The sequence below is a fragment of the Montipora foliosa genome, chromosome 1, assembly GCF_036669935.1.
Source record: "Montipora foliosa isolate CH-2021 chromosome 1, ASM3666993v2, whole genome shotgun sequence".
NCBI lineage: Eukaryota > Metazoa > Cnidaria > Anthozoa > Scleractinia > Acroporidae > Montipora > Montipora foliosa.
This window is the reverse complement of record NC_090869.1, coordinates 59,612,894-59,637,893: the sequence shown is the minus strand read 5'-3', so window position 1 is coordinate 59,637,893 and position 25,000 is coordinate 59,612,894. Positions and strand designations below refer to the sequence as shown.

Sequence of the window (25,000 nt, the reverse complement as noted above, 5' to 3'; positions counted from 1 at the left end):
GATAATTTTGCTTGTATAAAAACAGTTTCTTTTTATTGCATTGTAGAAATATGTTACTCAACAGCTTACCTAATTCTAGCAAGCTATAAACGTTTTCCTCATAAGCCCAGAGATGCCAAACTCAGGAGATCTCTTTTTCATCCGGACCCCACTATCAACCTGCCCACTCCCCCCTCAAAAAAAAAACACCCACCCACCACGGCACTTACGTCGAGAGCAGGTAAACAACCTCGTTCCTAGGGCTTGCCGGAGAAAAGCCCTAGCCCTGGGAAAAAGCCATGCACAAAGAAACGGTGAAACGAGTTTGAAAAATCGAAATTCTTTTAACTTGGGTATGCGATTTGAGCTTACAATGGAGCAAAGTCTTTAAAAACTTTAAAAGGTTCAAAGTTGTATTTATCCGGGAGATTTGATGACCCGTCCGGGATACTGGGAGATTCGTTCCATGTTCGGGAGACTGGCTGATAACCCGGGAGAGATGGCATAAAAGTGAGCCATACATTCTTTGCCCAGCAAAAGCCTGCCTATCTTTCCCCTCCTGCTTCCTTTGGTTTGGGGGCCATTTACATGCAATATAATTGAGATATAATTTTTTTTAAATGCGTCGCATGCAGATGTGCCTGATTTGGCAAGCAGCCATTTTGACCCTTGCTCTTCCCACCGTGGACAAACTTACAGACTTCCGGAAACTTGCTTGCGTGTCAAAAATAAAGAATAGTGTTTATAATATGGCGCAGTGGTGAGAACACTCGCCTCCCACCAATGTGGCCCAGGTTCGATTCCCAGACTCGCGCCATATGTGATTTGAGTTTGTTGGTTCTCTACTCTGCACCGAGAGGTTTTCTCCAGGTACTCCGGTTTCCCCTCTCCTCAAAAACCAACATTTGACTTGATTTGCGTTAATTGTTAATTTCAGTTTACATTGTCCCCAATTAGCCCTCCAGCGCTAGAACGACAAGACACTTCAATAAAGTTCTTTTCCCTTTCTTTCCCTTTTGTCAGTCTATCTTAATCTTCAAACTGAAAACGATGGGGCTTTACGGAATCTGGAAACTTGATATATTTTTCTCCACTTCCGCCCATTTTCCCTTTCATGTTCGACGTGCCCAGTCTGTGTCAGTGAAAGCGGCACAGAACACTGGGAACTACAGGGTAATCGGGATACTGTGACGCAAGGTTTAAGACAACTTCTTTCTGATTGGTTAAAAATGTTTGATTACCGGGTGACATGTCGGCGTGAATAGAAACCGAAAATTGGGCGCAGCTGCCAACCAACGGTGAAACACAAAGGAGTCGGGAAATATTCCTAACGATATTCGAAGAAAACCTTTCCAAGCCCGGGTTTCTAAGAGGAGCAAAGCCGATCGAAAAATGATCTCTTCACATTCGTCTGAATCACTGAACCGTCATCTCACTGACGGCTTATATGTATTTCAAACTCATGCGGGGGTGAAATGTTGGCAGTCGTTTATATTTATCGCATGCGCAGAAAATGCTGTTGTTGGACAAGAAAAGACGCAAATGGAGGTTCGCTTACGTTGTAAAACAGGAAACAGTATTCTTTCGCTGTTAACTCCCAAATCTACCAATGGACTGTCTTTTGTGATCGAAAAATGAACCTGGCTTTTCATGAGGTAAGGTGAAAGGGATTTGTTGAGTTGGAACGTTTAAGCTATGTCCTAGAGTCGCTTAATTGTTTTCGATTTTCGGACATCCTTCATTCATAATTAAACAATCACGCATCATTGAAATTCAAGACGCAGCGCTGGACACGAGCCATTAATGAGCGATAAAATTCAGCTAAAACCCTTGAAGGCTTTACAATTTTATTGTATGTGGAAAAAATCTTTGGTCGCTTTCTTCGCAAATTTTTATTGTATGGATCTTGTTGAAAAAAAAAAAAAAGGTATTCGTCCAAACTTGATTTCCAAAGCGGTAATGAAGTAAACACTACATGGCGGTACGTAAAGTGAATGGAATTTGATTCTCTTGTTTACACAGTTGGGGACTTGGGGCCGATGAGATGTGTGTTTTTTTCAATTCGAAAACGGACAAAATCTTCAAAAGTTTATGACCTTTTGGGAAATAATTAGTGACATTGGGCGCAAAAAATGAACGCATTCACTGATTTATTTTCCGTATTTCGATCTCTCCATAATATTTTGCCCTCAAGTATTATTCTTTTCGTCACATGTCGTTATCGACCTGCTCAGAGGTGTCACTAACAGCCAATCACAACGCGCGATTTCCGACGATTTATTGTGACGTATAGTTGTAGAGGTGCGAAATGATTTGTGGGAAGTCTCGTGCGACGTGAAGTGTAGTTCTACAATTTCGTTGTCGGTGTAGGAATTAGAAATAATCATTGGTCTTTCGAAGCTGCACATTCAGCTGTTTCTAAAAATTTCAACACGCTTGTATGGTTCAGTCAAGGGAAATGACCTCGGGAATCGTGAAAGGTAAAAATATGGCGAAAATCTCTGTTCGTTTTGAAGCATGCAGTGAATCTACGACGATTAGGGTAGATTCGGCAATTATGCTTGATTTTGACTGGAAATGTCGTCTTGCCTGCTCGGAAAACCGTCTCTTTAGTTACTGGCTGACACAATTTTTCGTTGTATTTTCTTTGAACAGTCTCCAGGAAACTCCCTCCAGAACAAGACGGGAAAGCGGTGAGTTCAATTGTTTGTTTTCTTCGCTTCCCAAGTCGATCCGCTGCGATTTCATCTATTGTTGTTCACTTCTGCTATCAATAAGCCCAACTCTACTTTTCTGGCTTTTTCACTTCATTATTTGCCGTACAAATTCAGCAAGGACTCACTCGTTGGGTTTGTTTTCCTTTTTGTAACTTTAGATTGTCCCACAGACAAAGAAGGCAAGGACGTTGGAGGACTTCAACACGTTCTGTAGTCTGATTCTCGCGTACGAAGCCAGACAAGAGGTAGGTATAGTTTATCTTGCAATAAGATTAAAGGAAACATGATGTTTTTAGTTCAATACACGGAAGAAAGCAACACATTTTGTGGGATTTCAGCTGTGTAATTCTTTTCATTCCCTTGCTGTGGCGGAGGTGTTCCATCGGACCTTCGTTCTTGTCGTTCGTACGTTTCTTTCTACAAAATGTTTGAACCAACGGTCATTCTCAATCCTTAATTTATTGCTTCTAGGATGTTCGACATCGGAACAGAAGCCCAAATTCCTTGGAAAGCGTTTCTTCAAGTACAGACTCCGCTTACAGCGAAGCGGCGTCATCGCCGACAAGTTCGAGTGGCGACGAACGTTTGCTCGACGACGTAGACGAAGAGTACAGTTCGGGTAAGGCCTCGTTTACAGTTGGCTCAGTCTTTTGGTGAATACGAATCTTTTAACTTCGCATTATCTTTTAAGCTTCGATCTGTTTTCGCTAAGTTTTGTGGAACGTTTCACTTTGAGAGGTTTTAGTCGATTTTTACCACCACAAACAGAGGAACATCGAACTAACATGTTTGTGTTTATTTAATTCAACAGATGATGAATCGTGGAATAAAATAACGTGCTACTGCCAAAAACCTTTCGCCGGTAAGTAATACTAATGTATGTTATTCTTTGAGATCTTCTTTTTCACGTTTTACAAGATTTTCTACTCTCCATGCATGCTCGTGATGTCATACGTAACATTGGTTGAACGGACCCATTCAATATCCGTTTCTTTAAGCGATCGGGGTTCCCAGTTCAATTTAAGAATCTACCCACTTCCGTTTGCTTCAAGAAAGATTTTATGGTTTTGTTCAGGGTTAGATCCGTGTTGTCTATTCATCGCACTCGCGCAAACTCATTTACTGAACAGGAGTGCTATACAAGAGAGTTAGCAATTTTCAGTTGTTTACAAAACGAACCAGTCGACGAACGAGTTGAATTCTCCGTGCAAGTATTGGAAGTTGGTCGTAACCTGTCTGTTGGTTGTTATTTTCTGATTTACTCAGTAAGTCTCGTCGTCATACCCTCGTCGTCATATATTTCTTTTGCTTTATCAAGCCACTAATTAGGTTTTCTTGTCTTTGAATACCAAATCCTAGCAAAAATCTCGACCTGGTAGCCACAAGAACAGAGACCAGAGTACGTCATTCATAATTTGGGCTACCTTATTTCTTGTGCTGTGTTGCGGCGTTATTTCTTTACTAATTTTTCGAAATTCAAACTAGTATGTCGTTCAAAAATGTTTCGAAGAAAGACGCTATATCAAATCGAAAGTCAAATTGTTATTTATGCACGCGTTTCGATCAGACGATGTGCCAAGAAGTTGCGGCTTTGACAGTATTAAGTTGACCCTCTGTGGGTCCACTCGCTAAGTAAAGAAGACATATGGTCAACATTCGCTCTATTATTTTTCGTTTTCACTTTCTTACCAACGCAAGAGTGTGTAGGTTTTTCATAACAGTAGAACGAGACCTCGATGTGAAATATCAGCCTTATTACTCTTGCCATTGATTTTTTATTGTTCATGAATACTCCCTTTTATGTTTTAAGTCACCTTGTGATGCAAATTATACATATGTACTCCTAAACGTGTTGTAATACTTTTCGCACCTTTGTTTACAGGGAGACCCATGATCGAGTGTTCCGAATGCCTTACGTGGATACATCTTTCATGTGCGAAGATTAGGAAATCAAACGTTCCTGATGTTTTCATTTGCCAGAAATGTCGCGACGCCAAACACACGATGAGGCGTTCGAATCGTGTGCGGACGCATCCGAAGACGAAAGCCATGAATTTTGAGCCGAGTAGTAGTTAGTTGTCTCCTTGTTGTAGTTGGTTTGAATGACAGTTTAAATTCAGTCGTGGCCGTCACGTCCACGTTCTATATAAAGTTATAAATTTGTAATTAGTGTGATACACGACCGAATCGGTGGCCGGCAATCGTTCGCACGTTATTACACCAAAAGACCGGCTGGAATGGTAACCTTTGGTTAGGTTGGATTGAGTTTTGTCTAGTGAACTTGCCAACCTTAAGCAAAACTCATTTTCATGTAAACCGTTTGTACAGAATCGCAGATACGTTGACTAGAGTATATATTTTATGAAATACAACATAAACAATAATTACACGCGATCGTTGAAGTCCTCTTGAAGTCGCAGAGTTCTCACTACGAGACCATTATTTCCATTTCGAAGCTGTTCTTATATGAAAATTCGACCCTGGGCTTCATTGTTATGGTTTGTATAAAAGAATAAAAAATAACATTGGTTTGTTCGTCTGCCGTCATGTCATTTGTGTTTTCTCCGGGAATCATGTGTCTCGATTTGTCTTTATCCCCACTAGGGGAGGGGTGCGTTAAATTTAATCGTTGTGCAGAGAAGGAGGTAGAGAGCGATTTAATGAAGTGATATATTTTTGGTGAGCAGATCTTTTCAGAGAGAGAGAGAGAGGTTAAAAATATGTTGTTCCTGATCAAGTTTAGGGATAGGGCTGCTAAATGGCATGCTTTGGGAAGTGCTTAACTGGATTTCTCAGCAGCAATACCTATCGTGCTGAATATTAGTGTAAGACATTGATTAGAGTCGGTCCTATTTTAAAATTTATTCGCTTCAGGCAAAAAATACCCGAATCGCATTCCATCTTTGTTTATTTCCTGACTTATCCTGAAAGCTTCCTTCTGTAAAAACATTAAGGTCTTGACAGGTCTATAAGTGATGACTGAGAAGTTAAGTTGCTAGTCAAGCGTCATGAAATTTGCACCTCAACTTAAAGGCATATAATGACAAGTAGTCGGTCTCTTCGGGTGTCTAGTTTTGGGCTAAGTTTTCTCGGGACTCAAGGTTATATGGGTTAGTTCTCACCAAGACACACGCACACACTTTCATACTGATCAACAGACAATGTTTGAAAGGTTAGGCGTCGGCCTATGTCACTTGGGCGTGTCTCCGTCACCTGAGAATTGAAATCAGTGCAAAGGCTGGTTCGGATCACGCAACGACTCGTGCATGATCACGAAGTCTGCAGAAGTGTCGTCCAGCTGTATGGACGGTCAAGGATTATTCACAGTTGTATCAGTCGACTTTCACATATATGAGACGTTGGGTAGAAAATAGGGAGTTTGCTTTAAGCAAAGATGAGAGCTACGACAAAGTTATTCAAAAATATGACAGCGCTATCGCAAGTATTTCGCGATTATTCCGTATTGTTTACCTTGTACAATACGGGCGACTGAACTATCCTGTAACTGGAACGGTACCAACGGTTTTAAAGTTAAACCAGAAAATGAAAATATGCTCGCGTTGTCGTCAAAACCAAAAATTTGGTGATTTCACTTTGTTTATGGCAAAGAAATGCACGGAAACTGGTGGTGTACGTACAGCACGAGTATTTTCCTGTTTACTAATAATATTCTTACTTTGTGGCGTTGCCGTAGCGGTCGTCTTTAAACTCCTCAACAAGTGCAGAGCAGCGGCGGAGACGGTGGCAATGTTCATTTGTTGACAAAAACTTAGTGAGCTTTACAACCGCGTTTACTAAAGGCTGGTTTTCACCAGCGTCGGAGGCGGATGCAGAGTGATGCGATCTAGTGAAAATCGAACTGTCGGAATCGGAAGCAGAATACCGATTCCGCTCATGACTCCGTCGCTTACGATCCAGTGAAACCTAGTACTGCATTGGAGTCGCAAGCAGAAGCGAAAGAATAAACCAATCATAATACTCAATATTGCAAGTATTGTGATCGGTTGGTTCTTCCGACTCCGATGCATAAGCGACGGAATCATAAGCGGGGTCGGAAGAAAATCGGAACGTTTTGATTCTTCCGACTCCGCTCGGATTCCGTCGAGCTTATGAGTCCGCTTACGACTCCGATCTTTGATTTTCACTGGGTCATAAGCGCTTACGACTCAGTCTCTTGTGAAAACCGTTCCCCCGCGCCGCTTGCAATCTCTCGCTCTCCGCAACAACAGAACCGCCAGCTACGGCAGCGAGCTCCTACTCTTTAACTGTCTTCTCTCTTTTGGTAATTTTCTCGATATTTGTAACTAAGAAGGAGGTATTTAATTAAAGTCAAGCAACTTTCTCAGATTGTTAGCAAAACGCAAATTTTAGCCTGATATTTGCCGTTCGCCGTAAACGCCGGCTTCCACAGTTGAATGCCGACAACATGCTATAGCGCAAATGGCTCCACTGGTTGCTTTCACTGCCGGTATTTTAGTTGTAAAGAGTTCTAACAACGAACTGGATTCAAGCAGCATCCTTCTTAGGCTCGTGATTTCCGCCTCTCAAATACAGCCCTCGTTGCTCGGGCTCCTTAAGCTTTCCTGAAACAGCGGCTGGTAATCGAGTCTGCATCCTTCTAAAATGATCTCATCTCCCACGAACCCGTTAAAAACATTGAAGCTTATCAAAACTGTCACGGGCCTTGAGCATGCATTGTGTAATTAACAAATAACCTGCCGCTATAACTTCAGAGTCTCATCATAGCTGGCATATCTCCAGAGGGGCCGAGTATCTGGAACTATAACTCAACGGAAAACAGGATCCTTTCATATCACTAACACGACTTTGATCTTTGGAAGAACAATGACTGTGTGAAGATTTCTTGCGATCATGAACAGGATCCCAGATACCTGTTCCTAAGGGAGGGCGTCGACATATATTTGGCGTGAACCTCCGGGAGCAAATAATTTGTAGTGTGGCACATCCGATTCTAAAGGTGGATATTCAGGTACGTGCGTGTTGATGGTTTTCTAACAGACGGAATTGGACCCTAGGTCTTGGGCTTATAAGCAAATGCGACTTTCTAGAGAAGGGCGGTCGCTTTTAATTGGCTAATGCAGGTAAATGTCAGTCAATCGCAGATCTTGCGAAAATTAATCTTGATATTCGCTAAAGGAGTTAAAAACTTGCACGCATTCGAATTGGGAAGGAAAGCTCAACGTTTTCTTTTATTTGCAAGAATTAACCTAGGAATGAACATCTCCTCAAAAAAGGTGTCACTAATTAAGCAAATATATAATCCTTTGTCGGCTCACAATGTCTCTGCTTACCTTTTCCTAAATCCACCTGCCAATTGAAATAGACTCTTTGATTCTGTTAGTTCGGAGCAGCATGGGTGATAGTGGTCAAAACAGCGTGAAATTATTACTGAACAAGTCAGCGATTTTAACGAGAACTCTATCCTAAAATACAATGATCCCGGCTTGCTCTCTTAAGCTTGTCCGGCGGTAATTTCTTTTTTGGACCCGCGCCATTTTCATGCAACCATTCAAACGCGTTGCGGCAGTAAGACTCGGTTTAAGTTACAGTTTACATCGACGGTTAATAATCAGACATAATTTGAATTTATGTTAGAAAGTTACGATTCAAAAGACTAAAAGTTCGTATTAAATTAAAACCACACTTGAATCGTAATTTTTTGGGTCTTTGAATCGTAACTTTCTAAACTACATTCAAATTTATTCAAACCGAGTAGCATCGAAGTTGGCCTGAGACTGAAAGAATTTATCGAAAAAGGGGGTGTTGGCCCCCAAGAAAGATTCTCAGAAATTTGCCAGCCCTTCATGTTTCCATGATCTCGAAAACCCTCGCATTCAGCAGGCTTTGATCTGCTATCTGAATTCCTGACCTTATATTCAATGCTGATGTTTCTGAAGTTATTATTCTTTTGGCTTCGGAAATCAAAATTGTTAAGAAAAATTCAAAAATCTATAATAAGCATTAATTAAGTAATTATGAATGTGCTTGTTTTAGGCATTAATTTGATGGCTCGATTAGTATTGAGCTCTGCTTTTTTCGCATTTTCAATATTCTTTTTTTTCAGCAATCGCCAACAAGTATTTCTTAACGACTCTTCATAGATAATACTACTTTTTCTACTTGCAGAAGATACCTCTGACCCTGAGATGGGGTCATATTCTAACATTGGCAATAACTGTTATCATGTGCGAGGCAGTCATTACAGGTGGAGGAGCTCTTGGATGCAAGCCATGTTCCATTGATGACTGCAAAAATGAGACAAACTGCCTTCTTGGTTCTACTATGGACGCTTGTAATTGCTGCACCAAATGTTTCAGACTTAACGGTAAATCAAGTTCTATTTACGCCTTTACACGGCTTACTGCGCTTTTTAATTGAGTGCCCGTCAAATAAATTTAAATTTCTTAGTCTTCCTATTACATTGCTTTGATTTTGAATTCCCGCGCTCAGTGAACATGATTGGTTAAATTATTAACCAATCAGAAGGCAAAGCAAAATCTATTATAACCTCGACGCGCACGTTTTATGGCACTCAACTCCGGCTGCATAAATTACGAAACGTACGTAAGGACGACGACGACGGGGTACGTGAACGTTATCTAAAAGTATTGATTGACTCGCTGGAACTACTTTTGTCAGATAATAATCAAGTTGCTTCTTTCATCTCGCCATCTGGTAACTTGTGATGTAGATCGCGACGTTCCGACGGTATACTGCTCTTGTAGCCTTTGTACCGATTCAAATGATCATGAAAACTCTCTCTATTGTTCCTCAGTCCCTGTAGGAAGTTGTCAATCATTTTTGCTTTTGCACATGGTCATAATTCTCAGCTGTTTTAAGGGAGACGTTATTAGAGTATGAGACATAATTTAAAGAACCGTGACTTTCACAACTTGTTCCTAATTAAGTTTTCGTCTCCTGTAGTCATTATGTAAAAATTACACGGCCATTACGAGTGAAACTAAATGAATCGTCTCCTCTCTCTCTGATAGGTCAGACGTGTGGAGGAATCGGGTATGTCGTGGGACGCTGTGGTGCGGGATTGAGGTGCAGCTTAGCATATGCGACCTTTAAGAACCCTGTTGGGTACTGTGTTCCAGTTCTGACTACCACCGCAGCCCCCCTTCTTCAAAGTCTTTTGACAACGCGGGCACTCTTCGTTGGCGCCGGTATGCAAAATGCAGGGAATTTTGGTCAGGAATCTGCCGTTGCGAGGCAAAAGATACCTGGTCTTTCAAAGAAACAGGTTGTTAGTAACGAGGAAAGAGAAGCACAGAAATTATCTGAAAATAATCCCAAGTATTTTGTTTATCCAAGTGGTGTCTGGAACATGGACTCACTTAAGCTGCTCGATGACCATGGTCTTTCAAAATCTAAAGTTGATGCGTTTTCTCAGAATGACACAGTGACACAGAACAGCCCCGAAAAGCATAGCAATGAACAGAGACGGCAAAAGATTCTCAATAAAGGTAGAGTAGACCGGTCGATGGCACCTAATGCCTTGTGAATCAAACGAATGGTCTCTGGAGGGGACGTCCCCTTGCAGGGTGCAGGGATGGCGCAGTGGTGAGAGCACTCGCCACCCACCAATGTTGCCCAGGTTCGATTGCCAGACTCGACGTCATATGTGTGTTGAGTTTATTAGTCTCTACTCTGCACCGAGAGGTTTTTCTCCAGGTACTCTTGTTTTCCCCTTTCCTCAAGAACGATTTGATTCAGTTACGTTAATTTGTTGATTACAGTTTACAGTGTCCCCAATTAGTGGTGCTACGTGCTAGAAGACTAGACACTTGAATAAAGTTCCTTTCCTTCACTAAGCTTGACCAAAGCCCTCTGGCTCCCTTGGCCTAGGAGTCAGCATACAAGCTATAAGAATGATAAGAGCGTCTCTTACATCAATGTCTGGATTCGTCAATGTCCTAGTGCTGGAATCTTGCCGAGTTTCATTTCTTTAGTGCCATAGCATCAGTTGACTGGGCATGCAAGTCACTGTGTGACAGACATGTATCGCCCCTTAACGTCTATTTGAAGGCATTGCAAAAGACAAATTTAACCCTTCACGAGGATTGTGCTGCCATGGCAAAGCTGCATTTCATTGCGTCGCCAGTTTTTCATAGGAGTTCGTAACTGTTATCATGCTTGTTTGTGCCCAGAGGAGCTAAACTAAGGAGATCGCCCTGACCGACTTTCCGCCATCGGAGCGACACTCTTGTTTCGGAAGTTAACTTCCAAATGCTCGCCCGTTTACAAGAGGAGAAAAAGTGTCGATACTGATGCTTGCAAGCGGCAACGAATCAAAAGAACTGATCTGTATGTGTGTTTGGGATTATAGTTCATTCTTTACAGAGAAGGAAATGAAATTGCGAAATTGCTGAGGTTTGACTGACTGCCGGAACCCTTGACGATAAATTTTTCCGGCCTTTGATATTTTTAGGCCTTCATACCGATTCATTCTCCAGGCTGAATTTGTGAATAGAGCGGTTTTTAATTGAGTGTCGAAAGTAATTAGTGAATTACTGTGGTTTTGCATTACTTCACTCAGTGATTGGTTCAACGTTTTCGCGCCATTTTTTCAACCAATCAGAAGTGAAACCAAAACCAATAATGGCTCGAGCGTACACATTTTAGCGCGCTTTGTGTCGGCTACGTGTAATTACTTCGAGTTTTGATTGGTTTACTGGATTTTCTCCGTCCTTTTTGATTGGCCAAAGTAATTACTTTGGTTTGGGTTTTACGACACTCATTTGAAAACCGCTCTAACATGCATTCCGAATCGCAACAGCTTACGATGACTTGAATTCATACGCTCTTGTTCCCATTCTAGCTTTCTTTTTTAAGGAATTAAAGATCTTCTACGGTGCACTGAGATAGACAAAAACGCGGCCTCCAAACATAACTTTGAACGTCTCTCGCGATTATTCTAACTCTTTCACGTCGCACAATGGAGATCAAAGTATGCTAAAAATTGTTTGGGTACGCGTGGTTTCATAAGAAGTATAGAGAATGACAAGTTTACATTTGTATATATGCTCATATTCATTTTGTCGTCAAAACCCCAAATTTGGTGATATCACGTGATTATTATGCAGAGTACGCAAAAATAAGTGCGTGTAGCGCGTGAACCACAATTTTTTTCCTCTTTTAACCAATTACATATATATTACTTTTTCGTTGTCGTAGCAGTGGCCGTCGTCGTGTCTTAATTAAGCCACCTTTTAAGGGCCAAAGCGTAATTGCCCTGGTTTTCACTAGCGACGCAAGCACGCGAGCGCAAACATAACTTAAGTAGCTCTTGCTAAGTGAAATAATACAGTAAAATTCCGAAAATAAGCCCCGGGGCTTATATTCTTCAAAGGCCCTTTTCGAGGGGCTTACGTTTGGAAGGGCTTATACTAAGGGAAATTTGCGTTTCCAAATCGATTGAGCTAGCCATATAATTGGAAGTAAATTTACCGTTTTTGCTTTCTTTTACTTTGTATTTGAGGGAAAATTTCCAAGTACAAGCTCCCGGGGGCTTATATTTGGAGGGGCGATTTAACGGAGGGTTTTTTGCGTTGCCGCTTTGGGGGGCGTATATTTGGAGGGACTTATACACGGAGGGGCGTATTTTCGAAATTTTACAGTACTCTGATGCGGAGAATCTGGAACGGGTGCTATAATTGACCAGATAGAGCCAGACGTAATAAATCCCTTTTGCTAATGCCGTGTTTTGTTTTCACATGATAAGGCGAACGCCTTCAAAAGCGCAAGAAGAAGAAAGGGAAAAAGTTTGATCGTTGTGCTTATGCTTGCATTCATGCTTGCGTCGACGAAGCCGTTTTCACTGCAGAGAAATGTTTGCGCTTGTCCTTGCGTCGCTAGTGATAACTAGGATTAAGGGTCGCAGAAATTATTCAGTTTTAAGGAATGTCCTAGGAAATCGTACGGTTTACCATTTCAATTCTCAAGCCAAAGTTTTTGGTAACCGTTTTCTTTGAAAAAAAAAAGGATTATGTCCGTTTGCTCTTACTTTTTGTGTTTTTTTCTTTTTACAGATTCAGTTGAAGATAACATTTCAGAAGTCTCCCCAGCTGTCATATTTGTGGCTATTAGCGGGGCTGTATTTTTCTGTCTCGTTGCATTACTTCTTCTTCCTCAAAACAGCTCTGATAGTCCAAACTGATTCAAGCTTTAAATCCACATGCCATCGCTGAGGTGGGCGCCGAGAGAGTGGTTTCAGTCGGTATTTACAAATTGGAAAAAGACTGAGTGCGTCTTCAATTCGGCGACATCGATTACAACTCTTCCTCGTACTTCGAGTTCTACCCGGGGTCCAATAATATAAGCGGATGCTGGCCCAAGTTTCATTCCACGGAAACAGATCGCCCGATGTAAAGGAATCCGCAAACCGAAATCCAGCAAATATGAAGCTTTGGAATCCGGAATCCAGTAGGTGGAATCCGCAATCCATTGTATCGAATCCAGGATCCATTTCGGTGCAACCCGCGAGTTTGGAATCCGGAAGCCTTGGACTCGGGATCCCGGACCCGCTATTCCGAATACAGTATCCACAGGCTGGGATCTGGAATCCGAGGGCCATCTGGATTCCGTTACACAGGGCGAAACAGAGTTATGATTCTCGATTTAATCAGCAACGAAATATGTTCCAGGAGCCAGTTTGATCAGACAAGCATAAATGTTCATCAAGAAAGTTAGCTCACGCTTTTCCCTCCTGGTTGCATCTTGTTTCTTTTTTGTCGTCGAGGAAAGTGGCCCTAGAAACGAAAGAAATCTAAACTTAACCTTTGCTGGTAGACAATGTGTGCGTTTTCATAATCATTACCTTCTTTTGTTCATTATTTCTATTTCAAGAAAGAGGCACTGAACAGACATTGTTCCACGATACATCGTGCCTGTCACCGAGGATCCTGGCAGTCACAGTATACAAGAAGTACTTTAACTCACACAGTTACGCTGACTCTGTATTCCTCATAAAGTTTTCTGGGTAGAGGGTTTTGTAGGGGGTGGTACACTGACCGTTACACTAGGTTGTCCCAGGATCCGGTCCGTTAATAGGACTTTAGAGATTGTGATAGTAAAAGTAGCATATTATGCTACTAGCAGAGCTCATTTTTTGCCCAAATTATGCTGAAAATATGCTCGTTTTTTGAAATTATGCCACTTCTTCTTGAAATTATTCCTTTTGCAAAATAAGCTAAAAAAGTCCAAAAAAATTTGTCATGTTTTTAATTAATGGAAAGGCCTAATGTTAGACGAACATGATATAAAATTAGATAAAATACATGTGTTTGAACACATCTTTTGTTGTACTTTAGAAACGCTCAAATTGCTAAGATTCGTTGGGATAGACATTTTTTTTTCAACCAAAAGCTTTGTATCATGGTATCACACAAGGGGACAATTCGAAAATTCAAAATACTGTATTTTCGAAACGAAAGACGTCGCGGGACTGGTAAGTTGTAAAAAGATTTATTTCTAGGTCATCTTCAACCTCATATAAATAAATTAAAAAGCACAGAAGACCTCACAATTTTGAGTTTGATGACAGTCACTGTGAAAACCATCTATTTGTGTAGAACCAAAACAGTTTCCAATAATAAATATATGTGGAAAGTCTGTAATTTTAAAAGCGGGAAATCAATGCCGTACAACACAGTGAGATCATTGCTTACCTAAGTTTGTAGCCGGTGATACAACATTCATAATTTCCCTGTTACGTTCTCCTCCCAACAACAATCGGTTCAAATGAACCAAAGCGAAAGTTGGCAATTTTTCGTTGCTTTCATGACTTTAGGATTAATATTAACTTTCCATTTTCCAACTCCACAGAGGCATATTTTTTTGAGAACGGAACCGTAAAAAGTATCAGTCGGAGTTACACCGGTGCCACCACTGAAAAATTCCCTGCAAGACCTCGCGACTGACAGCACCTTTCTCAGCTTACCCCCTGAAACCTTCCGCAGATAGGCCCATAACGACTCTGGGACAAAAGAGAAACTTAGCATGGAACGTACAGGAAAAACGTTTAGTCGAAGTTTAATAAATAGATTAATTGGAATGGAGTGAGCTAAACCCCATTCCTGACTTACGTCGTCCATGGGCAAAAATGGTCTCCGGCTTATCAATAACATATACGGATGATTATGCTAGCAGTGCTACGTTTTTTAAATAAGCAAAAATTGTGCTATTTTCTTCAAATTGTGCCAAAACTTATGCTAGCACAATAATCTATGAAAGACGGCAATCCGTTAATGGGATCCAAGGCACAAGGGCTTCTCTCGGCGGGCTCAGTTTTTCGGGTTATCACTGCAGTGAGTCAGAAAGAGAAAATAAATAAGGTAATTAAAAAAACCGTCTCCAACGTCAGCTTATCAGTTCTGATTCGATCGAAGGAGAATGCGTCCAAATTTTGTTCATGTTGTGTGATTGTGTGGTCTTGCCAAAAGGAATCGAGATTTTTCTTCGTGAAGGACACCAAAAGATTCTTTTTTTGTTTGAAGGGACACCCTCGCCCGGTCAGTGTAAAATGCAGACTGCAGACCAGGGTTAAAAGGGTATAAAAATGCAGACTGAGGTTATAACGTGACTGTTGAAAAAGCCCAAACCCTTAGAAATGCTAACCTTAGGCCTAATTAGGCCTAAAACAATATTTAGGCTTAACTGTTAGCATTTCTAATGGGTTTGGGCATTTTCAACACTTAAATTATAACCTCAGTCTGCATTTTACCCCCGGTCTGCAGTCTGCAGTCTGCGTTTTACTCTGACTGCATCCTCGCCTGGATTTTCGACAGATGATGACAGTCTCTTTTTGTCACATGCTTAGTTTTCTAGCTTGGAACCCCAAGGAAATACAGGCTAAGTGACTGTCGAACGCACTTCAATAATCCGAGATTACTACTAGTTTGGTATGGCGTCGTATCACGTCGTATGGCATGGTTACTTGATTCAGTTGATTCGACTTGTGCGAACGTAGAATGAGAAAGGTTACATGACGTACTTGAAGAAGAATCGCTGCTACCATTCACAGTGGGCTCAATCTGAGTTCCCTTCCTGTCTTCGCGAAACAAACACGCCCTGCAAATACCTCGCAAGTGGCATCAGTGTCATGCTGAAAGTAACTTTTAAACCAGGAAAAGAAAAGTAAGGGACATCTGCAAAAGAAAATATGGATCGCGGTGTATCGGTGACAGAGCAGAGATTGGCTGAAAAATTGTCCATCTTGAATGATCGAGGTCTTGGAATGATCACAAGAATTTACAACATCAAAAAAGTAAGAAAATTAACCAATACTAACTGTTAAGGATGTTGTGAACCTTTGAATTGCCTTTTTGCTTTTCTACGTGTTCGACTGAGACCAGGCTCAAACCGATCTGTTATAATCGATGCAAATATCAATACTCTCCAACGCTTTCTCCGGACGTATTCCCAGACCTCACATAACTATAGAGTAAGCAAAACCACTGCTTAGTTGCATGTAATAATTATAATCAGCGCTCGAGACCTTAAAGCGGCGCTTTTGACTCGATCCAGTCACTAAAATCAGTGTTAGTTCTCAGATCAAGGGGTAAATTCTTGGGTAGTATCCTGGGAGCCAGGTCTAAAATACAGGTCACATTCCACGGGTCAAGACTAGAACTCTCTGGTCCACTGATGAAAAACTAAGTCAAAAGTTTCTCATAGACCTGAAACAACATTTTTTGTAGAGTGATTAGGGCTAGGAGACACGTCTGGTGTTGTTTATCTATCTTTACATAGCACAGAGACATGTACCTGTGACCTGTGACCTGTGTTTTAGACCTTCCGTATCCTGGGGGGATGGAGAGATTCAGCTGTTTGAATACCAAGAAGAGCAATTTTAGAATATGGTAACCATGTACCTGTTCACTGTAAGTTTCTTGTAGTTGCATCGTTTCAAGAAATAAAACTTGTAACAATAGCCTTTATTTATCTGCATACATGTGTGTACACCTTACACCCTTTGGGTAAAAAGTTTTCATCAGGCATGGCAGTTTCCAGCCTTCTAATATGCAAGGATCTTGATATTATTGTGGAACCATGTTATGGTTATACTGTAGTTTCGTGATGGTTAATCCATAGACTTGTGAACTGCTCACCATCAATGAGTAAAATCATCTAGCATTAGAGACTAAAATCTATTAAGTCTCACTCCTTGGAGTCCATGGGTTAACATTACTGAGAGCCCCAATAAATATACAGGTGTCCTGCTCTTGGGCTAAATTGCATGTCGCTATAAACGAGGGATGAACTGTCTTGTTGAGCTTAGTGTGTTTATTGTTATTTTCTTATCAGGCATGCTCTGACGCAAAAGCAAGACCAGGATTTTTATCTGATAAAGCTTTGGATCCTGCAATTAAAGCAATAGTTAAAAAATTTCCTGTGACGGATACTAAGGTTTGTAATTTGACATACATGTAGCAGATACTGTCGTGAACCATTATTAAATTAAAGGTGTCATAGTTTAGTCTTCCACGTGATACATAGTGTAGCTTGTCATGTGACTTTGGTTGCCCAGTCAAACTTTATAGTTCATCAAGCTCATTACTGTTATGTTTTACTAGTAGTTGTTCTGGGTCCTTGCCATCATCAGATTCATACATGTGGATGCACGAGATTCTAATCCTTTTCTGAACAGGAACAAGAATTGCAAAAACACTCTTTAACCCATTGACTCCCAGAGGTTCCCCATTGACGAGTAAAATCATCTGGCGTTAGACAGAGTAAAATACTAAGTCTGGCTGGTTTAATGTCCCAAATTTTCAACTAGTAACCTGGGTCTCCATCAGAAGTACATGTAGGTTGCATTTAGAGAAAAATATTTTTGTGTACAGTACTTACAAGTACATCAGTTTCTGATGAAGACATTTTAACTAAGTATCCCGATCTTCTTATAGTTTTGCCTATGCTCGAGCCGTCAATATTTCGTGGTATTGCCGTCTCACTTTTGCAGCCTGTGATTGGTTCTAATGTTGAAATTGACGTCGTTGCACTGAATTGGGTTGCTGACGTACGCAAACAAATACGTTTGGTAGGTAGCGAAAATTGAAATTTCGATCAGGTGTGGGTTGATTAGTTTACAGTTTTATTTATCCTTATAAATGATGGATCGCGATACAAAACTAATTGCGATTTTGAGACGGCAATACCACATTATATTGACGGCGTTGGGAGAAAACATATTCCGTATTGGGCTCCTTCGCTTCGCGACTCTGTCCAATACGGAATATATTTTTTCCCAACTAGCCGTCAATGTAATGTGGTATTGCCGTCTCAAAATCACAATTTGTTTTTAAGGTACTGGTTAAAAGAACTTTTAAATGGGCGAATTACTGTGTGGTGATCAAGAGTTTTGAAATTTGTTTTTACTTTATACATGTACATTGCAAGTAATCCAGCCCAATGAATGTAAGTGACCAAAGCGGAATGATAATAAAGAAATATTGTAATAAATTATGAATTATTATAATACTTTGTCCTGTTTAGAGTCCACAGCTTCAACCACTTCACAGTGTCCAAAATGAAGTTATCAAGGGTCTCTCAAACTATTATTACACTTTTGTGGATGTTATGGAATTTAGGGTGAGTCTGTGTCAATCACAGCAAAGTAGCATCTGGAAGTTTTCTGTGTGGTCCATTAATGAATAATTATGGCCTTTGCGTGCTATACAAAGTCCTAGTTAGCTAGGTACATGTACATGCTAGGAAAACAAGGGTTCATTGGTGAAAATGATAATAATTATTCCACCATTCAGCAGTATTAGTATAACCACCACTTGTACACTGTAATTCAAAGTAGATACATTCATACAATGTATTTTTGATGTTCATTAAAGGAGCTGATTAACTTGTGTCAGTTTACGTGTACATGTATGTAATAAGAAAATCCAAATTTCTTAAAAAAAATGTGGTCGAAGATACGGCCAAGTGAACAGGATTTATGTCTCATTTTATTCCATTTGATTATTAAATAAATTTTTATTTGTATAAAGTGTAGGTCATTCCATATGAAGGACGGTCTGGTTAGTAATATATAATGGTACATTGCTCACCTCCTTTCTTTAGAATACAGTGTACTATGGTTGTGGTTACTCATCAAAAGTAAATTTTGGATTTTGTGTTACGTTTAAAAGAGAGCAGCAGAGTTTTATCAGGTTTAAAAACACGAGGCGTCGCCGAGTGTTTGTAGACCCAATAAAACACGTGCTGCGAGTTTTTTGACCGGCTTCAAAAACAAAAGTCACAAAAAGTGTGTCCCTCAGGAGTCTGAACACAGTTTCAAATTGTGAGAGGAAGATATTAGCATACAAGAAAAACAATTGGACCTTATAATTATAAGCAGTATAATTATACTGGTAATTTTCAAAGCATGTTTTCTTCCTTCAGTCCTTTCTTTGTTACAGTCAATTGTTGAAGAAGGTTGGTTAAAAATGCTGTGTAAGAGAAAATTCAGAGTATTGAAAATTGGAGATGAAGAAAAAGCCTTGTTGGAAAAATCCTTTCCAAAATCAACATGATATGTCACAAATTGATCTTTTAATATTTTCGCACAGTGGCAAATTCCAAGGCTGAACAAACAAGCAGCTAATGAAGAAGCAGGGTTTGATGTGGAACGGGACAAAATCCAAAGTCTGCATTCAAACATAATTTGTTAACATGATGGCAGAGTCGTTGAAGATTTTCGTTGACAAAATTTGTTGAAGACGTTTGGAAGAAGGATGGGTAAAAGTATTCGCCCAGAAGTTTGTAATGGCTGAAATTTCAATGAAAGTGAAATCTTAGGACTATTTCACAAAGATCAGATTCTGAAGTAATCTTTATATTAAGATCACTAGTGACCTTTGAGAATAAGCGATGATTGCATTGTTTGCACAGTCAGCCCTGGGCTCCCCTGCAATCAAAACCGCCACAGTGACTGGACTTTTCAAAATGATAGTTGATTACCAGGTATAAAGGTTCATACACGTGACACTTTATCCATGTTTTGATAGGCTGTTAGGCTTGTGAATTGTTAATGAGTTTTTGAATGTGGTATGAAACAGTAAGTTCACATGCTTTAATTTGTTATTGTGTTTTTTTTTTCAGGATAATACCAGTGAACTTCTAACTTTAATTGATGCTAGTTTTGTCCACTTCGATATTGTAAGTTTCTTTTCAATTCATGCTGTGCTTTATTAAATCCAGTTTGCTAACTCTGCCCACGAAGCAACAGACAAACTTATTTATACCAAAAGTGTTGCTGTAAAGAATATGCAACAGCCTGGGGATAGGATCTTTAACTTAAGGCTGCCCGACTAGGGGTACAGTTATTTCTTTTCCCGAGCTCTCCCTTCCCCTCCCAAGTTGAATATAGCAGCTTACTTGATGTAACATTTAGAGTGTATCGCATTGTTAAAAGAAGTAATATTCTCTTCTCTAGACATTACGTTTTCAGGAGTTTAATATTCTAACCAACAACCTCACGTATGTGTATGTGTAGCTACAAAACAGAACGGAACTGAACAACAATGGTAACAGACAGTATACAAAATAGACTCAGTCAATCTGAATAGTGCACTGTGAATCATAAATTAAAATAGTTATAATGGCCGGTTTACATGGTACGATTTGTCGACCCGATTTATTGGCCTGATTTATCGGCCCAATTTATCGGCCCGAAAGCGTCAGAGCGCAAATCTTGCATGTATTATCACAAGCTATGAGCATCCGATTCATGGGAACGAAAATTGGTCGGATTATCCAACACTCAGATATTAACTGCCATGTCAATCAAAGGGTATGCGCGTGGGTAATGTGCACAAATCCTGAAAAAATTAAAGTGTTGAAAATAGTGGATATTAAAAGGACAACAGGGAGATCTTTGGCGGAAAAAAATACATGTTTCATGCAATTTACACAATACGATTTATCGGCACAACAAAACTGGCTGACAATTCGTACCATGTAAACCGGCCTTAACACTGCAGTCATGACATCAGTACAAAAAAACATCTACCTACTTGAAGAAAAAATAATAGTTATTGCATTTTATTTACTGTTAGCTTTCTTTCAAGTTTGATGGCATTTCTTTGAAAGAAGTGTACATGTAAGAGGGTTTAACATACATGTAATACAATGTAGGTACACCTTTGCAAGCCTTGTAATCAAGCTTTTCCTTGTCAGAGCCAGTAGTTTTGTGCATGTTTATCCCTCGTAAATATTAGGATTTATTGCTATTATTTTTACAGGCCCTTAACTACGGATTGACAAAGGCCTACTTAGATCTGATTGTCACATATGCCTCACTTATGATGCTTGTGGCAAGAGTGGAAGATCGTAAAGCTGTGTTGGGCCTGTACAACCATGCCTTTGAAATGAAGAATGGAAGAGGGTATGTTTAAGAAATAAGTTATGGTTATCCTCTGATAAAATCTCAATTTGACTAAGGAGTTATTCGATGTGACAGTGTTTTCTTAAGCTGGGAAGTCCTTTTTAATGGATAACAGAAAAAAAAACCCAACAATTATAATTTGAAAATTATTCTGCGTTTTTGAGAATTTTAAATGTGGCTTGCTGTCACTGATTTGGTGTGAAAATTATTTTAAAACCTCTTGAATGGCAAGGTAACACATTGCACATTGTTGCATCTAATGACATTGAGCTCCAAAGAACAGGAACATGAAAGATCCATTAAGAACAACTACCCTATATTATTTTTAGTTTCATTTTGGGCCTCACCAAAGGCTAGCAGTTAATTTGTCACTTACTGTAACCAGGGAAAATACGACTGTACAGTGTACAAATTATTATGAAATTTGCAGTCTTTGTTACATGTAGTTTATTTTGACAGTACAGTGTGTAGGTTTGACTTGACTTTTAGTTATCCAAATGAGTGTGAATTTTCTTTCCTCTGAAGGATCACCTGATAAAATTAATGATTTTTGCTACTCATTGTTGCATTAAATGGCACCATTGTGGACTTGCATGAAAGTTTTTTGATTTTTAGCACAATGGTTGTTTCTATGTTGGCAAGGGTACATGTAACTGTGGTAATATTAATCATTTCAAACCTTACATTGTTTCAATGTACAGTACTTTACTAAATGTGAACTGACAGTTGAATTTGCTTTGAATAAATATAGTGAAGACTCCTTTCCAAGGTTGGGCTCCATGATTGTTGATTTTGAAAATCCATTGAAAAAAGTGGCAGAGCAGTTTGTTCCACACCAACAGGTAGAAAAATGATCACCCCTAACCCCCTACCCCCGGAATGGTCATGCCGCATTTAAATGGCGGGTCTAAGACACGTGTCAGGTCACCTATCACAGGTCTGTGTATATGTTACAGATAAATAAACAACACCAAACATGTCTCCTAAAACATGTCAGGTCTAGGGGAGACTTTTGGTGCACAACTCGATTCCTGTTGTGTGTGCTTGTGAGGGTGGTAACTTACTTTTGAGTGGTTACATACTGTACTGTCTTGTTAATCAGTGAAGTACAGACTTCAGTCTAGTCTTGACCTGTGGAATGTGACCTGTGTTTCAGACCCGCTTTCACTTAAAACAAGCTGTATAATGCCAACAAGACTAAATGATACATCATTTGTACAGCACACATGACTGTATAATTTTATCGAGCTTGATAATGTTAAACAAGTTGGAATGGTTGAGATAAAAATACAGTTAATAGCAGTAGTTGAAATTAGGACCGTGATAGACATTTACTGAGCAGAATTTAAACCCAGGGAAAGTCACTTGGCCTCACACTGGGTCGATTGTGATCATCATTATCATTATTATTTCTAACAGTTGTTGTTGACCTCCTGCTTTTAATTTTTTCTTGGTGCCAGAAACAGAATGTGGTTCTTAGGTCAACCAAGTAATTTGAAGAACTTCTCATGGCATATAAGCTGCTCCCAGTAGAGTAATCTTTTGAAGCTCAGACATGCTAAGAATTAGTATTATTATAATTATTACTGTAACCGAGAAAGGAGTCTGGTACATGTAAATAGTTGTTGGAAATCGACTAAGGACAAAAACATTTAAAATCCTTTCAGCGAGTCTCAACTGCTCTTCATTCTATCCATGAAATTTATGTCAGAAGAAATTCAACAGCAGAGCAGGTAAGAATATTTTTATGACATACAAATTTGAACAACTGTAAGCTCAACCACCAAAAAGCGCATGTTTTGCAAAACATATATTATTGGAATAAATGTGTGATCTTACAGTAATTATTGTGGACATACATGTACAGTCATGTACTGTGTGTGACATACCATTTGCCAGATAAAGGAAATTTACATTTAACAAGTTACTCTGAAGTAGTATTTATGTGAATCAAACTTTTACATTCAAAATGCTATAATGATTGCTTTCCAGTGGCGTCAATCGCAGATTGTCAGTATTATCAGTGTTCCTGTGCAAATGCTGAACCCAGTTACCAGTGATGTTGTAAGCTACATGTTTATGAATTTGAGCTGTTTTTTGAGATTTAGTTTTCTTTTACTTCTTTTTCTCTTTAACTACATCATTTCATGAACAGTTGGTAACTTACTATTGGCCAAAAAGTTTACCATCTTTGTTCTTTTTCCAGCCTCCTGTTGAATATCTGTCACTGGAAACAATTCAAAAGTGGATCCTGTGTAAGTGTTAAAAAAAGATGGCTTACAGGCTGGTATTTTCTAAGTACCGGTACATGTATGTCCAGCAGGTTACCCCGGGGAGGGGGGGGGGGGATACTCCCTATAATGGCCTATACAGGGAGGCTTTGCTCGAAAGGGGTACCTTTTTCACGCTTCAGGTATATGAAAGGGTAGTGATTTCACTAGTTGAAGTATATGAAAGGGTAGGGAAATGTGTCATTTGGGTATTTAAAAGGGCATTTCATTAAAGTATTTTGAACACACATCTGAATGACTGAGGGCTAGAAAGGGAATGCAGTGTTCTTAATTAGGTTTAACTTTATGAAAGGGGTACTATTTTCCAATGGAAGGTACATGTATACGAAAGGGGTATCTTTTCTGCCAAAAATGGTATATAAAAGGGTAAGTATTAATACTCTTGTATCAAGAGTGTAGATCAAACACACCATGAAGTTACATGTCAGCAGCCACACTATTGAATTAATAGTGACCCCCATCCCAGAACTGGCCAATCATGGCAAATGATACCTACATGTATGTGTGAGAGATATAAACGTTACAATCTTAGAATCTTAAAGGTGATGTAACTTGTTGTTTTTCACATTATTTTTTACTGCAGTCGGGTACACACTCTGTCACCAGCAACTTGCAATGCCTGGGGTGACAGACATGTGGCGGATTGCACTGCAAGATGGCTACTGCATCACTTTATTTAGAGATGAGATCATCATGTTTCATAAGGAATTCCAGAATTTGCTTGATGGAATGAAAGGGTAGGTTGAATTGGTATCCTTCAAGTTGTCCATTCAAGCACACATGTAGTAACATTGGGTCAATAAGCACTGACAGCTGACGAAAAGCTTTGGCTTTTTCACTTAGAGAAGTTGGCTACTTTTTCCGGGTCTTGACAGACTGTGAGCCAGCGAGTCATGCAAGTCTCGCATTTACAAACATAAGTCCAAGCACCCATTTCAAATAGCACTGATAAACTGTATTAATTTTACAATGTAAATCTAAGCATCCAATTTAAAATGGTCATCTTTCAATAACTGTGTGCAGGGCGGAAAATAACGGCCGGTCAATGGACAATGTCCGGTCAAAAATAGGTTTTGTCACGTCAAATCCTTAGATGGCTGGACAATTTGTCCGGTCGTTTACGCTGGTAGGGTTTAGAGTTTCAAGTTTGTGAAAAATATCAAATTACGACATTTTCTTGGAAATCTACTTGTTTAATAATTATTGAAATTGATATTGATGATGATAACAGTGGGATGCTCCAATCAAACCAGCCACCAACTTCGAATTAATTTATGGAAACCCCTTAGTAAAGAGGGAGCTCGCACATGTCAATGCATGCCAACTTCAGTCACAAAGTAAATTTGTTACACATACAGCTGTACATGTAATTCCTAAAGTTTTAACTCATTACAATGGTAAGTTATTTTAACCAATCATGCCGTCACTAATGTTTTGGCAAATCTAAAATGTCACTCCTGTCACTGTTTCTCTGTCTGTCTGCCAGTCTGAGTCTTTATACAAATGTATGTCAGTATTTTTTATTCTAGTCAGACACTCAGACAACCAGTCAGCCACTTTTTCTGTGTGCTGGTTGGTCTATCTGTCTCTCTGGCCATCTGAATGTC

At 39.7% G+C, this 25,000-nt stretch overlaps 4 protein-coding genes across 4 annotated transcripts in view; all 4 read left to right on the top strand.

Moving 5' to 3' along the window:
* LOC138002968 (nucleoporin NUP35-like) overlaps window positions 1–22 on the top strand; it is a 9,400-nt gene extending 9,378 nt beyond the window's left edge. Inside the window, exon 11 of the mRNA XM_068848930.1 lies at window positions 1–22. This exon is cut by the window's left edge and continues 287 nt beyond it. The gene's annotated coding sequence lies outside the window, so the exon portion shown is untranslated.
* Window positions 23–2,315: 2,293 nt separating this feature from the next.
* Window positions 2,316–5,231, top strand: LOC137979632 (PHD finger protein 23A-like). The gene is made up of 6 exons (XM_068826950.1): window positions 2,316–2,459; window positions 2,635–2,672; window positions 2,855–2,941; window positions 3,168–3,315; window positions 3,508–3,558; window positions 4,579–5,231. Exons 1-6 carry the CDS (start codon window positions 2,420–2,422, stop codon window positions 4,770–4,772), a joined length of 558 nt encoding a protein of 185 aa, XP_068683051.1. The 5' UTR covers window positions 2,316–2,419; the 3' UTR covers window positions 4,773–5,231.
* Window positions 5,232–7,477: 2,246 nt separating this feature from the next.
* LOC137979623 (insulin-like growth factor-binding protein 7) lies at window positions 7,478–14,152 on the top strand. The gene is made up of 4 exons (XM_068826938.1): window positions 7,478–7,686; window positions 8,844–9,042; window positions 9,710–10,186; window positions 12,752–14,152. The coding sequence occupies exons 2-4, from the start codon at window positions 8,901–8,903 to the stop codon at window positions 12,877–12,879; spliced, it is 747 nt and encodes a 248-aa protein (XP_068683039.1). The 5' UTR covers window positions 7,478–7,686; window positions 8,844–8,900; the 3' UTR covers window positions 12,880–14,152.
* Window positions 14,153–15,740: 1,588 nt separating this feature from the next.
* Window positions 15,741–25,000, top strand: part of LOC138002957 (nck-associated protein 1 homolog) — a 43,221-nt gene continuing 33,961 nt past the window's right edge. Inside the window, exons 1-10 of the mRNA XM_068848926.1 lie at window positions 15,741–15,987; window positions 17,028–17,129; window positions 18,219–18,314; window positions 19,818–19,874; window positions 20,960–21,102; window positions 21,854–21,944; window positions 22,770–22,835; window positions 23,095–23,166; window positions 23,309–23,357; window positions 23,977–24,130. Coding sequence (XP_068705027.1) covers window positions 15,883–15,987; window positions 17,028–17,129; window positions 18,219–18,314; window positions 19,818–19,874; window positions 20,960–21,102; window positions 21,854–21,944; window positions 22,770–22,835; window positions 23,095–23,166; window positions 23,309–23,357; window positions 23,977–24,130 — 935 coding nt within the window. The 5' untranslated portion in view covers window positions 15,741–15,882. The remainder of the gene's footprint in view (window positions 15,988–17,027; window positions 17,130–18,218; window positions 18,315–19,817; window positions 19,875–20,959; window positions 21,103–21,853; window positions 21,945–22,769; window positions 22,836–23,094; window positions 23,167–23,308; window positions 23,358–23,976; window positions 24,131–25,000) is intronic.